The sequence below is a fragment of the Chiloscyllium punctatum genome, chromosome 5, assembly GCF_047496795.1.
Source record: "Chiloscyllium punctatum isolate Juve2018m chromosome 5, sChiPun1.3, whole genome shotgun sequence".
NCBI classification, from domain to species: domain Eukaryota; kingdom Metazoa; phylum Chordata; class Chondrichthyes; order Orectolobiformes; family Hemiscylliidae; genus Chiloscyllium; species Chiloscyllium punctatum.
In genome coordinates, this window is record NC_092743.1 from 18583773 (window position 1) to 18596176 (window position 12404).

The window sequence follows — 12404 nt, forward strand, 5'->3', positions numbered from 1 at the left end:
CACCATGTTTAGTACTGTGCAGATTATCTTACTACCTGAGAGGAAAGACACAGAGACTTGCAAAGACCTACACAAAAAGCCCAGCATTAAGCATCTAAACTATAATAAAAAGCAACAGAAGTCAAGCTTGCTGGCTAAGTGATTATCTTATCAAGGGAATATCATTCAGAATGTTAACAAGCCAAACCCTGGTCTCAAGAATGTCGCAGGAGAGGAGTGAGGAGAGGCAGTACTGGTGGTGGGGAGGAAGAAAAGATTATGTTTAGAAGACGGAAGTTGAATGGATAGATTAGATATAGCTTTGCCTTCTAAATAGTCATAGTCTTGCTGTGCAGTATCAGAGGTTGGATAGATCAGATTACAAAAAGGAAGCAAGTTGTACATTTTGCTGGAAAATTATTTGACTGATTTAAAACAATATGCCTAAAAAACTTGGGCTGATTAGAAGGATTAAACACACTTCTGTTTTTCCACATTTAATATGAACAAACATAAATGGATGATTATTTATTTTCACAAGGCACAAAATTTCTGAGGTGCAATAATTTACGACCTTACATTCCTACATTAATAAGCACATTTCAAAAAAACGGAAGAATTTACCTGTATCGGATTCCCTCTGCTCACTCCTAGATGGACTAACAGTGAAAGGAAGTTTACGTTTCATAGAAGCCTTCTCTTTCACTTCTTTTTCCAATTCACTGCGGTCTATTTTAGGTGTCCTGTTGTAGGATGAAACTTTTTCTTTATTCTAAAAAAAATAAAGATTTGAATAGCAAAATTTAGCAGTCTTGTCATCAAATGCTTATGGTAATTGAAATTTTGTGGCTTTGAAATAAATCAAGGATAAAAATTGCTTTCTCTGGCAATTTTCATTTTGATTAAAATGTCCAACTACCTCAAGTTTTTCTGCATTCCAACCAACAGCACTTAGAACTTTCTTGGGTTCTTTGAAAGGCATATAGAAGGTATTTGATGCACCTTGAAAGTTGTGTAAGGGACTTGAAGCCTAATCTCTTCTGCATGAGATTTTCACAAATCCTCTGAATTGGGCATTCTGATCATTTACTGGAATGTAATTTCACATTCTAGTATGACAGAAACCTTTTAATCATTTCCATACTGCTTCTTAAGTTTAATTTTTCTAGGTATGACTATCGCTTACTTGGGAAAAGACATCTAAAGGCTAGCATGTAGCTTATTAACAATGCCAGGACTGGCTTCAATATTTTCCTTGTTCAGTTTAATATAGACCAGTTTCTGGGCTGCTGGTCTCACAAGTGCCCACAAATGAGGAGGAAAATTACAAGTTCAGAATCTGCATGGTCCATTCTTGGAATAGAATAATATCTATCATAGGCATGTGAATGAAAAAAGATATGGACACCTACATATTCACATCTATGTACAAAATATATTTTTTAACACCCCATTTCCACGACTTCAACAGATTTTGAAAAAACTCAGAGGGAAAAAAAAACTTTGTTCTAGAATTGCAACTTCATGTACTAACTCACGAGATTAACGAGGACAAAAAGTGACTCCCAGTGACTCAACGTTTACCTAATAAAATGTTTCAACAGCCTGATAACTTGGCCAGAGCCATTGCTGTCATAGCACTCAACGTTTGTTGACAGGTGGCATTGCAACCTATTTGCATGTTATACATATCGTGGCTTTTGTTGAAAGTCTTATTATAGTACTCAGTTGGTAGTAGCATATTGTTGACATGAGAAAACAGGGGGACAAATTTAAGAGCATAAAGAAACAAACAGAAGTGCATGAAATACATAAATATGCTGAATTTTGAATAACACATTTACTAAGTCAAAGTTTAATGTGGTGGGGATGGATGAGGGGGCCGTGTTGGAGGGGGTTGGGGGTGGGCAGGCAGCGGACGGGGCGGGGTGGGTGCAGACGGGGGCAGGGTCTAGCACGCAGTGCGCATTTGCATAGTTTGCTGAATGGGGAGCAAACTTCACAGAAAATGCAGAGATCCAGAGGAAATCAATTAACTGAATAATTAATTATCCAAACGAAACCGTGCCTACCCATCTCATTTGGATAATCAAGGTACCTCTGTGATGAGAAAAAACTTTATCTGAAATCCGAAGGTTTTTACATGAAGGGTTGTCTACTTGTACTTCTGCTTAGCTCTTGCAAACAAATTGGTCCTGCATTGATAACCCTTTCACACGAGGCAAACTATATCTCCCACTCTCCCTGGTCTAATAGTTTTCCCAAAATGGACTGCTACATAAAATAATGAAAAGCAATTTTCACTGGCTGACAAATTAATAAAAAATGAGACTTCAGCTCAACGTTAACAGTTAAAAACAAACAGTATCTAGGAAATCACCTCCACACACCCTCACTCCCAGTGAGGATTTATTAAACATGCTGTGCTTAAGAAATGCTTGCTGAGCCAGAAAACTTATTTGGGTAAGTGGATCAGTGTTTGAAAGTTAGAAATACGAAGGGACACAGGGAAATGAAGAAAAACTGGTTCACTTAATTACAGAGTTAACAACAGAGGAGAACACAGGGTTCAATACACCTTAACTCATGTATCTCTTAAATTGGAGCTATCCATACAAATCCTATTATTCAGTAATTATTCACTTCAGTAGAAAAACTAAAAAGGCATTTGCATGAAGTATTAATTAATATGATACATTGAAATTTCTATAAAGCTGTCAAAACTGTATTCTCAAATATTCTCAAAAATTCTCAAAAATGATACAGGAAGGTGGGAAGTTTACAATGCAGTCACAAGATTTGTATGTTCTTAAGTAATTGGAACCAGTGGACTTAAAATGACCACGACCAAAATGAATGAGAAATAGGAACAATAATATCATAGACAGAAGTGGGTAACACAGATGCTGGAGATTAGAGTCAAGATTAGAGTGGTGCTAGAAAAGCACAGCAGGTCAGGCAGCATCTGAGGAACAGTAAGAGTGACGTTTTGGACAAAAGCCCTACATCAGGAATGAGGCAGGGAACCTCAGGGTGGAGAGATATATGGGAGGGGTGAGGCTGGGAGAAGGTAACTGAGTGCAACAGGTGGATGGAGGTGTGGGTGAAGGTGATAAGTCAGAGGAGAGTGGAGCGAATAGGTGAGAAGGAAGATTGACAGGTGGGACAAGTCATGAGGACAATGCTGAGCTGGAAAGTTGGAACTGGGGTAAGTGGGCGGAGGGAAAAATGAGGAAACTGGTGAAGTCCACATTGATGCCGTGGGGTTGAAGGGTCCTAAGGCGGAAGATAAGGCGTTCTTCCTCCAGGTGTTGGAGTCCATCTTCTGGAGTTCCACCAGCACCACTTCCCACCTTTTCCTCCGCTACATCGATGACTGCATCGGCACCACCTTGTGTTCCCATGAGGAAGTTGAACAGTTCATCAACTTCACCAACACATTTCACCCCAATCTTAAATTCACCCAGACCATTTCTGATACCACCCTCCCCTTCCCTGGACCTCTCCATCTCCAGGAATGATGACCGACTTGAAACAGATTTTTTTTTAAAAAACAAACCCACTGACTCCCACAGCTACTTGGATTGCACTTCCTCCCACTCTAGCTCCTGCAAAAATTCCTAATTCCTCTGCCTCTGTCGCATCTGCTCCCAGGAGGACCAGTTCCACCACAGAATACACTAGATTGCTTCCTTTAAGGACAGCAACTTCTCCTCCCACGTGGTTCAAGATGCCCTCCAACGCATCTCATCCATGTCCTGCACCTCCGCCTTCGAACCCCACCCCTCCATCCACAACACGGTCAGGAACCCTCTCATCCTCACTTTCCACCCCATCAATCTTCGCATAAATCACATCATCCGCCGACATTTCCTCCACCTCCAAACAGACCCCACCACCAGGGATATATTTCTCCCCCACCCCTATCCACCTTCCGCAAAGACTGTTCCCTCCGTGACTACCTGGTCAAGTCACGCCCCCAACACCCCACCCTCCCCTCCCGATACCTTGCCCTGCCACCGCAAGAATTGCAAAACCTGAGCCCACACCTCCCCCTCGCCTCCATCCAAGGCCCCAAAGCAGCCTTCCACATCAATCAAAGTTTCAGCTGCACTTCCATGTCATTTATTGTATCTGTTGCTCCCGATGTGGTCTCCTCTACATTGGGGAGACTGGACACCTTCTTGCAGAGCACTTCAGAGAACATCTCAGACACCCACAACAACCAACCCCACCACTCTGTGGTCGTACGTTTCAACTCCCGCTACCACTCTGCCGAGGACATGCAGATCCTGGGCCTCCTCCACCGTCACTCCCTCACCACCCGACACCTGAAGAAAGCCTTATCTTCCACCTCAGGACCTTTCAATCCCATGGCATCTATGTGGACTTCATTTCCTCTCCCCCTTCCTTACCACAGTTCCAAACTTCCAGCTCAGCACCGTCCTCGTAACCTGTCCCAACTGGCAATCTTCTTTCTCACCTATCCACTCAAACCTCCTCTCCGACTTATCACCTTCACCCCCATCTCCATCCACCTACTGCACTCTCACCTACCTAGCCCCACCCCCCTCCCATTTATCTTTCCACCCCTGAGGCTCCAGCCTCATTCCTGATGAGGCTTTTACCCAAAACTTCAATTTTTCCTGCTCTTCAGATGCTGCCTGACCTGCTGTGCTTTTCCAGCACCACTCTAATCTTGGCAATAATATCATAGCTGAGCTTCTACTAATGGTCCTACTGTGACCACCATTTCAAGATTGCGAAATTGTCACAAGCCCTTGGTAAAAACTGAGAGTGTTGGAGGAGGGGTGATAAAAAGACGGAGGGCAGGGTGAAGTATGTAGCCATTGCTGACCTGATGTTTGCAACCTCAAAATTTCAGCTTGCTACCAAATTAGGGTCTCCATACCTTCGCTGACTTTGGAAATATGTTCTCTACTTCAAGCTAGTTATTAATATCACTGTAAACAATGGTTCTTAACTAATAGCCCACTAAACACAAAGGAATCTATAGTCGACATTTATGATCTAATTATTTGCAATTTTATGATTTCAAATGGTCCTTTCACCTGGTTCCTTTTAGCCTCTTAAACAAACAAAGCCTGTCAAATAAAAATGAGGTAGTAACTCTATTAGGTGGTTTAGTGGGCAAAAACTTTAGCATGAGAATATTATTTTCTTCTACTAGAAACGCATTACAAAAGGCATACCCTTTATACACTACTTTTCTTTGTGTAAAAGCACAACTGAGAATAAAACAGCATTTTCATCCTGTGAATTCCACCATCTGACAACCTTTTCTTAAAATTAAAATTTTACTTGCAGAAGTAAAGAAAAATCTTGCCCAAGAAAAAACAAAATACACGGACGTTAAGATTTGTCAAGTTGCAGTAGGTGCAAACAGTTCTAATGTGCAAAAGACAAGTCGGAAGCTATAATTGTTCCCTCCGCAACCTGAACTTTGAGCATAAAAGCGGAATAGAAAATTTCCACAGAAATAAATCAACAAACTCACTTCAAAGAATGCATTATGGATATGCAATAGTTTTCACATAAGGACAGATCATTTTCACACTATTATAGCATTGTACAAGTCACAACACAAAGGCAAGTGCATAGTCAAGACAATAGGCATATGTGATTTCTGTTTAAATCTATATAATTCACAACATTTTAATGCAATCTTTGATGTACATAGTACTAACTGTTTCGTAATTCTTCAAGTATGAGAAGGAAACTGGTGCATGGCTTGGAATAGCTCTTTTGTGCAATCCAAGTTGGACAAATGTCAACAGGATGGCAGCTATGCTAGTCAATAAGCCAGATAGCTTAATACGGAATACGTCAAACTATAGAAATCTGACCTTAAATGAATCACCGAGTGAAATGGATTCAAAAACGTTTATTATACTGATTATATATTTTTTTAAAAATCAAGTTATAAATTAACAAACATTATTTGTGTTTTCTAATCATTTCAGTTGCAAAGCTTTCATAGTCAGGTCTTAAAATGGAAATGTACTGTATACAAATACAGCTTTGTACTGTTCTGATGACTGGTTGAAATTTAAGATACAACCACTTTTTCTTTTTCAGAAACCAGCCACCACCTGCTCAATTCCAGCAATTTCTGCTTCTATTGTGCAACAGTCTAGTGAAAGAGACAACTACTGTTCAAATGTTTTAACGGCTTAACTCACAATTACAATGACTTCTGTTATAGTAGGTGGTGGTCCAGGCTTGAAAAGAAAATAAAGCGGTCATACAGCAGGGTAATAGCAAAGTCCGCAGGTATTAGTAGAATCAGGGCAGTAAATTGAATTTTTTTCCCCTAATCTCCAGAAAATAAATAGATTCCCAGGCACTCCATACCCGAGAAATGAAAGACAGCATCTGCTACCAAAAAAAAGTCATAAAAAAAACACAAACAGGCTTGCATTTTTAAATACCAAATGTCAGAAATCACAACAGGTCCTTCAAAAAAGACAAAAAGATTAGGTTCTCTCTTTTTACAAGTGGCCTACACCCACAATGTTAAGCTGTCTTCTTCTGTTACACAAACTGACAAACACTGCCAGCATTTTTATTTCCTTCCCATTAGTTGGAAGAACATCCAAGCTGTATGATGTGATTTTGTGCATTGCATGGAGACAGTAGATGAGAATTTCTAAACAAAACATTCCCATTGATTTTCAATAGGCCACATTTTCCAATCACAATTCAAAACTATTTCCAATCATGATCAACCAAAACGGGATAGGCTTTCCACAGACCTAGTATATCAAAACTGGGCATCCATGAGGAGCTCTGCATGTGCAACACCAGTGTCATGTCCTTTTCCTGAGGTTTCACACAAGAGATGCAATTTGCACACACCAACTTCTGCAAACAGTTAAAGTTTATTAAAGCCTGTACAAGCTAGGTGACCCACTTTGAGACACTTTGCAGGCATGTGAAGTCAGGTCAGAAGAGGCCCCAAACAAAGGAAAGGCAACCCCTTTATACAAGTCAGTTGGTAATGCTCACAGATACCCCACCCCACCTCCAGAATGTTCAGCTTCTTGGAGAAAGACAGTGCAGTTTAACCCTTTAACATTACATTAGTGTCCAGAGAGAGTACAATTTAATCTTTTAACATTACACCAGGAGGACCAGAAGTGTACCCAAACACAATCTGTAAACTTTTGCCCTGGCATGTGCATTATTCTACATAACTATCAAGCCAGGGAATTCTCCATTTTTGAATCTAGTCTATTTTAGTACTTAATATTTGTAACTAGGTACTTTGCACAAGTGACAAAATCTAATACTATTTCTAACCCTGTTTCAATGAAGCATGAAGGAGTGCATATCAAAAGACGTCCCTCTCCTTCTGAGACCTTTCCATCTCCATTTCCATTTCCAGCATCAGACAACACTGACATCTACTTCAAACCCACTGACTCCCACAGCTACCTGGACTACACCTCCTCCATCTCCCAACACCCCCACTCCCATTAAAAATGCAATCCCTTACTCCCAATTCCTTCGCCTCCGCTGCATCTGCTCCCAGGAGGATCAATTCTACTCTAGAACATCCCAGATGGCCTCCTACTTCAAGGACTGCAATTTCCCCCTCACACGTGGTCAACAATGCCCGCCAGTAAGTCTCCTAGACTTCCTGCACCTCTGCCCTTGAACCCCACCCCTCCAAACACAACTAGGAGATAACCCCTCTGGTCCTCACATTCTACCCCACCAATTCCAGATACAACGCATCATCCTACATCATTTCCACCACTTACAGTCAGACCTCACCACCACAGATATCTTTTCCTCCCCATCCCTTTCAACATTCTGCAGAGACCATTCCCTCCACGACTCTCTCGTTAGGTTCATGCCCGCCACTGACCCACCCTTCACTTCCGACACATTCCCTTGCTGCCGCAACAGGTGTAAAATCTGTACCCATACCACTACCCTCACCTCCAAAAAGGCCCCAAAGGATTCTTCCACAACCGGAGATTTTCCTGCACATGCAAACACCATCTATTGTATCCATTGCTCTCGATGTGGTCTCCTCCACATCAGGAGACAGGACACCAACTTGTGGAATGTTTTAAGAGAAGATCCCCAGGGGGGAAACACACTAAACAACCCTGTGGCAGACCACTTCCCCTCCCACTCGGCCAAGGACATGCAAGTCCTGAGCCACCAGACGACTGGAGGAAGAACACCTCATCTTCCACCTTGGCACCCTTCAACCAGTTTCCTCCTCTCACCTGACTACATCCCAGATCCAACCCTCCAACTCAGCACCGCTCTCTTGAAGTGTCCTACCTGTCCATCTTCCTTCTCACGTATCCACTCTGAACTATCACCATTACCTCCCACCTTTATTTAACTATATATCGCTTGCATAGCTACCTTCTCCGGCCCCACCCCGCCAAACCCAACCCCCTCTCTCAACAGATGCTGTATAACATGGGTAAATGTGAATTTGCAAAATTTGGCAGAAAGAATACAAAAAAAGTTTACTGTTTAAATGGAACAAGGTTGCAGAACTTTGTAACACTCATGGTGCCCTATTATGTCAGTATTGCTGACAAGACCAGCATTTGCTGCTCATCCCTATTTGCTGTTGAACTGAGTGGCTTGCAAGGGCATTTGAGGGTAGCAAAGAGTTAACCACATTGCTGTGGGTCTGGAGTCACATATAGCTCAGACCAGACAAGAATGTCAGATTTCCTTTCCTAACTGACATTAGTGAACCTGATTGTTGTAAAAACCTATGGTAATTTCAGGATCAATTAGCTCAGTTGGTTTATGATCCACTAGGAGAAAAGGAGGACTGCAGATGCTGAAGATCAGAGTAAAAAATGTGCAACGCTAGAAAAGCATAGCCAGACCAGTAGCATTCAAGGAGCAGGAGAACCGATGTTTCTAGCATAAGCTCTTACGCTTGAAACATCGACTCTCCTGCTCCTTGGATGCTGCCTGACCGGTTGTGTTTTTACAGTGCCACATGTTTTAACTCTGATCTCCAGCACCTGCAGTCAATTAAAGTTTTCCTGTGAAGACTCTTCCAAGGATGCTCACCTTGAAGTTCTCCTCCTCCCTCAAGGATCCCCACATTCCTGAAGAGTTTATGTTTGGAACATCGATTCTCCTGTTCCTCGGATGCTCCCTGAGAGGCTGTGCTTTTCCCGCACCACATTTTTTGACAGATTTATGATGCAGAGTGACAACAGCTGAGGTTACCATAATGATCCTGTCTTCTCAAACTTGTTCCTCTCACCTTCGACATAGTGATCCTCAGGTTAATCTCATCTCATGGCCCTCTGAGACTAAGGTAACTTTGCCTTTACACCATTGTTTTTGCCTACTCCTGTACTGCATCAGTATCCTTTGGTAGATTTTTTTCTCTTTTTGACAACTTACTTTATTATCTAGCCTAGTATCATAAACCTGCCAAAAAATCAAACTTAGAGATACCATATATCCAGTGTCCGCATCCAAATCATTGATATAGATTGTAAATAGTGCAAGGTCTAGTATTGATCCCTATGGCACTCCATGACTGACAACTTGCCAACCCCAAAAACGACTTGTTTAGCCACACAGGGCTTCCTGTTCGTCAATCAATCCTTTAGGCATGCTGACATATTACTCCTCACACTATATACTCTTTACAACATGCAGCAACCTTTGCTGTGCCATCTTACCAAATGCGTTTTTTTTTACAAATCAGCATGATAAAACTGGTAGAGAATGGAGTACCTCTGTCCTGTGCATTGAATTCCCATTCTAATCAAATTCCGAACTACACATTTTGTTTACATTTCACTTGTGCTCCTCACTGACCACGTGGTGTAAACCGTTTCATACCGGTAATACTAGTCATTCAGAACCATAAGCTAATGCCCATAGCAGGTAGTGTGTTATTAAAGTTAACTTGCTCTGTTGACCTGCAGGAAATTGGATGTCCTGAGGCTATCGTAGGATGCCTCTGACTTAGAGAAAGATTGTAAAAAATTAACAATATAATCTCCTCTTATTCAGATCCATTTACATGGCCATTTCGTTGCCATTCAGAGCCAGTTACACTGTCTTCTCCTCCTCTTTACATTTTCATCCCCTATTCAGAAATCAATAAGAGTATTACAGTTGGAATTTGACTACTCCCCTATAGTTACAAAATAAACCACTTACAACAGATTTGACCAATAAGGGATGATTTACATTATATTGTTTCTGGAGATGGTCAGGTCACTACATTGCATCGAGTGTTGTGTGTGTGTGTGTGTGTGTGCGCACGCGTACATATGTATGCGCGCGCGTGTGTATATGTGCGTGTGGGGGATAAGGAAGGAGAGATGGCTGGGGGTTGTCTTATGGGCATTACTAACTGATGTAAAGATCAGCCATATGTTCACAGGCTGGGGAGGCATGACCTAATGACATTGCTTGACTTAATCCAGAAAGCCAGGTATTGGTGTAGAGACCTGGGCTCAAATCTCAACAGCAGATGATGATTGAATTTGAATTCAATGCAAATCTCTAATTAAAAGTCTAATGATGACCACAAATCCATTGTTGATTGTTGGGGAAACACCCATCTGGTTCACTAATGATCCTTATGGAAGGAAATTGCCATCCTTACGTGATCTGGACTATGTGTGACTCCAGATTCTCAGCAATGTGGTTGACTCTTAACTGCCATTTATGCAGTTAAGAATGGGCAATAAATGCTGGCCTTTCCAATGACCCCCTCATCCCATGAGTGAATGATTTACGTTTAAAAAAAAATCTGTTCTTCCTGTTTCTTTACAAAGTACCTTGTAGTGCCAGGAATAAGTGTCTTGTCATAAAGTCATAGAGATGTACAGCATGGAAACAGACCCTTCAGTCCAACTTGTTCATCCTCAGTTGCCAGGTAGGCACTCCTTCCGTCTACATCCTTAACTGGTGAGGTGACCACTTCCAGAAGTGAGCTAGCCACAGTTTCGGCTCCAACTGCTGCTTAAGCTCCAAATAAAATCATGAGGGGCATCGATAAGGTGAATAGGAAAGGTCTCTTCCCTAGGGGTTCAAACATAGGGGGGCATATTTTTAAGGTGAGAGAAGAAAGATGTTAAAGGGACAGGAGATGTAGCTTTTTGACAGAGATGGTTAGTACGTGGAATGAACTGCCAGAGGAAGTGGCAGATCCAGGTACAGTTACAACATTTAATTGACATTTGGATGGTACATGAACAGGAAAGGTTGAGGGGAAGGATATGGGCCAAATGCAGGCAAGTGGGGTGAGTCCAGTGTGGGGAAACTTGGCTGGTATGACAAGTTGGACTGAAGGATCTGATTCTGCGCCATATGACTAGCAACAATTAACTGGCCCTGCTAGTTTGGCAATGTGTGGTAATTTGAAAACTATAAATAACAATCAAAATGGAAAAACCATGACACACAATGTAATATGAACAACTGCAATGTAGTGCACACAGGAGTAAGCAATTCATCCTTTTGCACCTACTCTGCCATTTAAAATGAACTTTGCTGATCTCAACTTACTTTCCTGCCTATTCCTCACAAGCTTTTAACCCATTACAAACTAAATTGATTGATTTAGTTGAATGGTGTAAGAGTAACAGAAAATGGAAGTACTTTACCAATTCAGCCTAGCCAGTCACTGAAATAGGAATAACTTAAAACAAAGAATGCTGAATGATTATGTCCAAAAGAAAGTCAAACAAACCATGATATTGTCAATCATACCTTCAGAACTACACCTAGTGCTGCTCCCTGAATTGAACTCCAATCCCAGCACCAATTTAGAGAAGGACTAGAATTACCAATTTGGAAAAGTTTTGGGCTTTCAGTTCTAAAGGGCAGTTGATAGATTGGTGCAAAGGGACATACAAGGTAGCATATTAAAAGGTTGATCAAGATTAGTGCATTGAACTAACCTACAATTACCAGAAGGATGCCGGTTCATTGGCAGAACTTGAGCAATTTCAGGAAGTTCTTCGACAGAATGGTCAATAAATGAAATAAAACTCTGGAGCAACATCGGAAATAGGAGCAGGAGTCGACTGTTCAGTCCTTCAAGTTCACTTTGCCATTCAATATGATCACAGCTGATTAACCAACTTAGTTCTCACTTTCTTCCCACAACCTTTGATCCCTTTAGCCCCAAGGACTATATTTAACTCTACCCTGAAATCATTCATTGCTTTGCCCTCAAACATTTCCTGTGATAGAGTTTCACAGGCTCACCACTTTGAGTCATCAAGTTTCTTCTCATCTTTATCTTAAATATGCTATGCTGTATCCTTAAACTATGACCCCTGGTTCTGGACTCCCCATTCATCAGGAATTTCTTTGCATTTACTTTATCTAATCCTTGGAGGCAAAAATAAATGCTCTGTCATTATTTAAATTGATGC

At 41.5% G+C, this 12404-nt stretch overlaps 1 protein-coding gene across 5 annotated transcripts in view; it reads right to left on the minus strand.

The window, feature by feature from the left end:
• Positions 1–12404, minus strand: part of ankrd12 (ankyrin repeat domain 12) — a 179984-nt gene that overhangs the window by 75254 nt on the left and 92326 nt on the right. For all 5 annotated transcript variants that reach the window (XM_072569862.1, XM_072569858.1, XM_072569860.1 and 2 more), the window contains exon 3: positions 604–751. In XM_072569862.1, coding sequence (XP_072425963.1) covers positions 604–751 — 148 coding nt within the window. The remainder of the gene's footprint in view (positions 1–603; positions 752–12404) is intronic.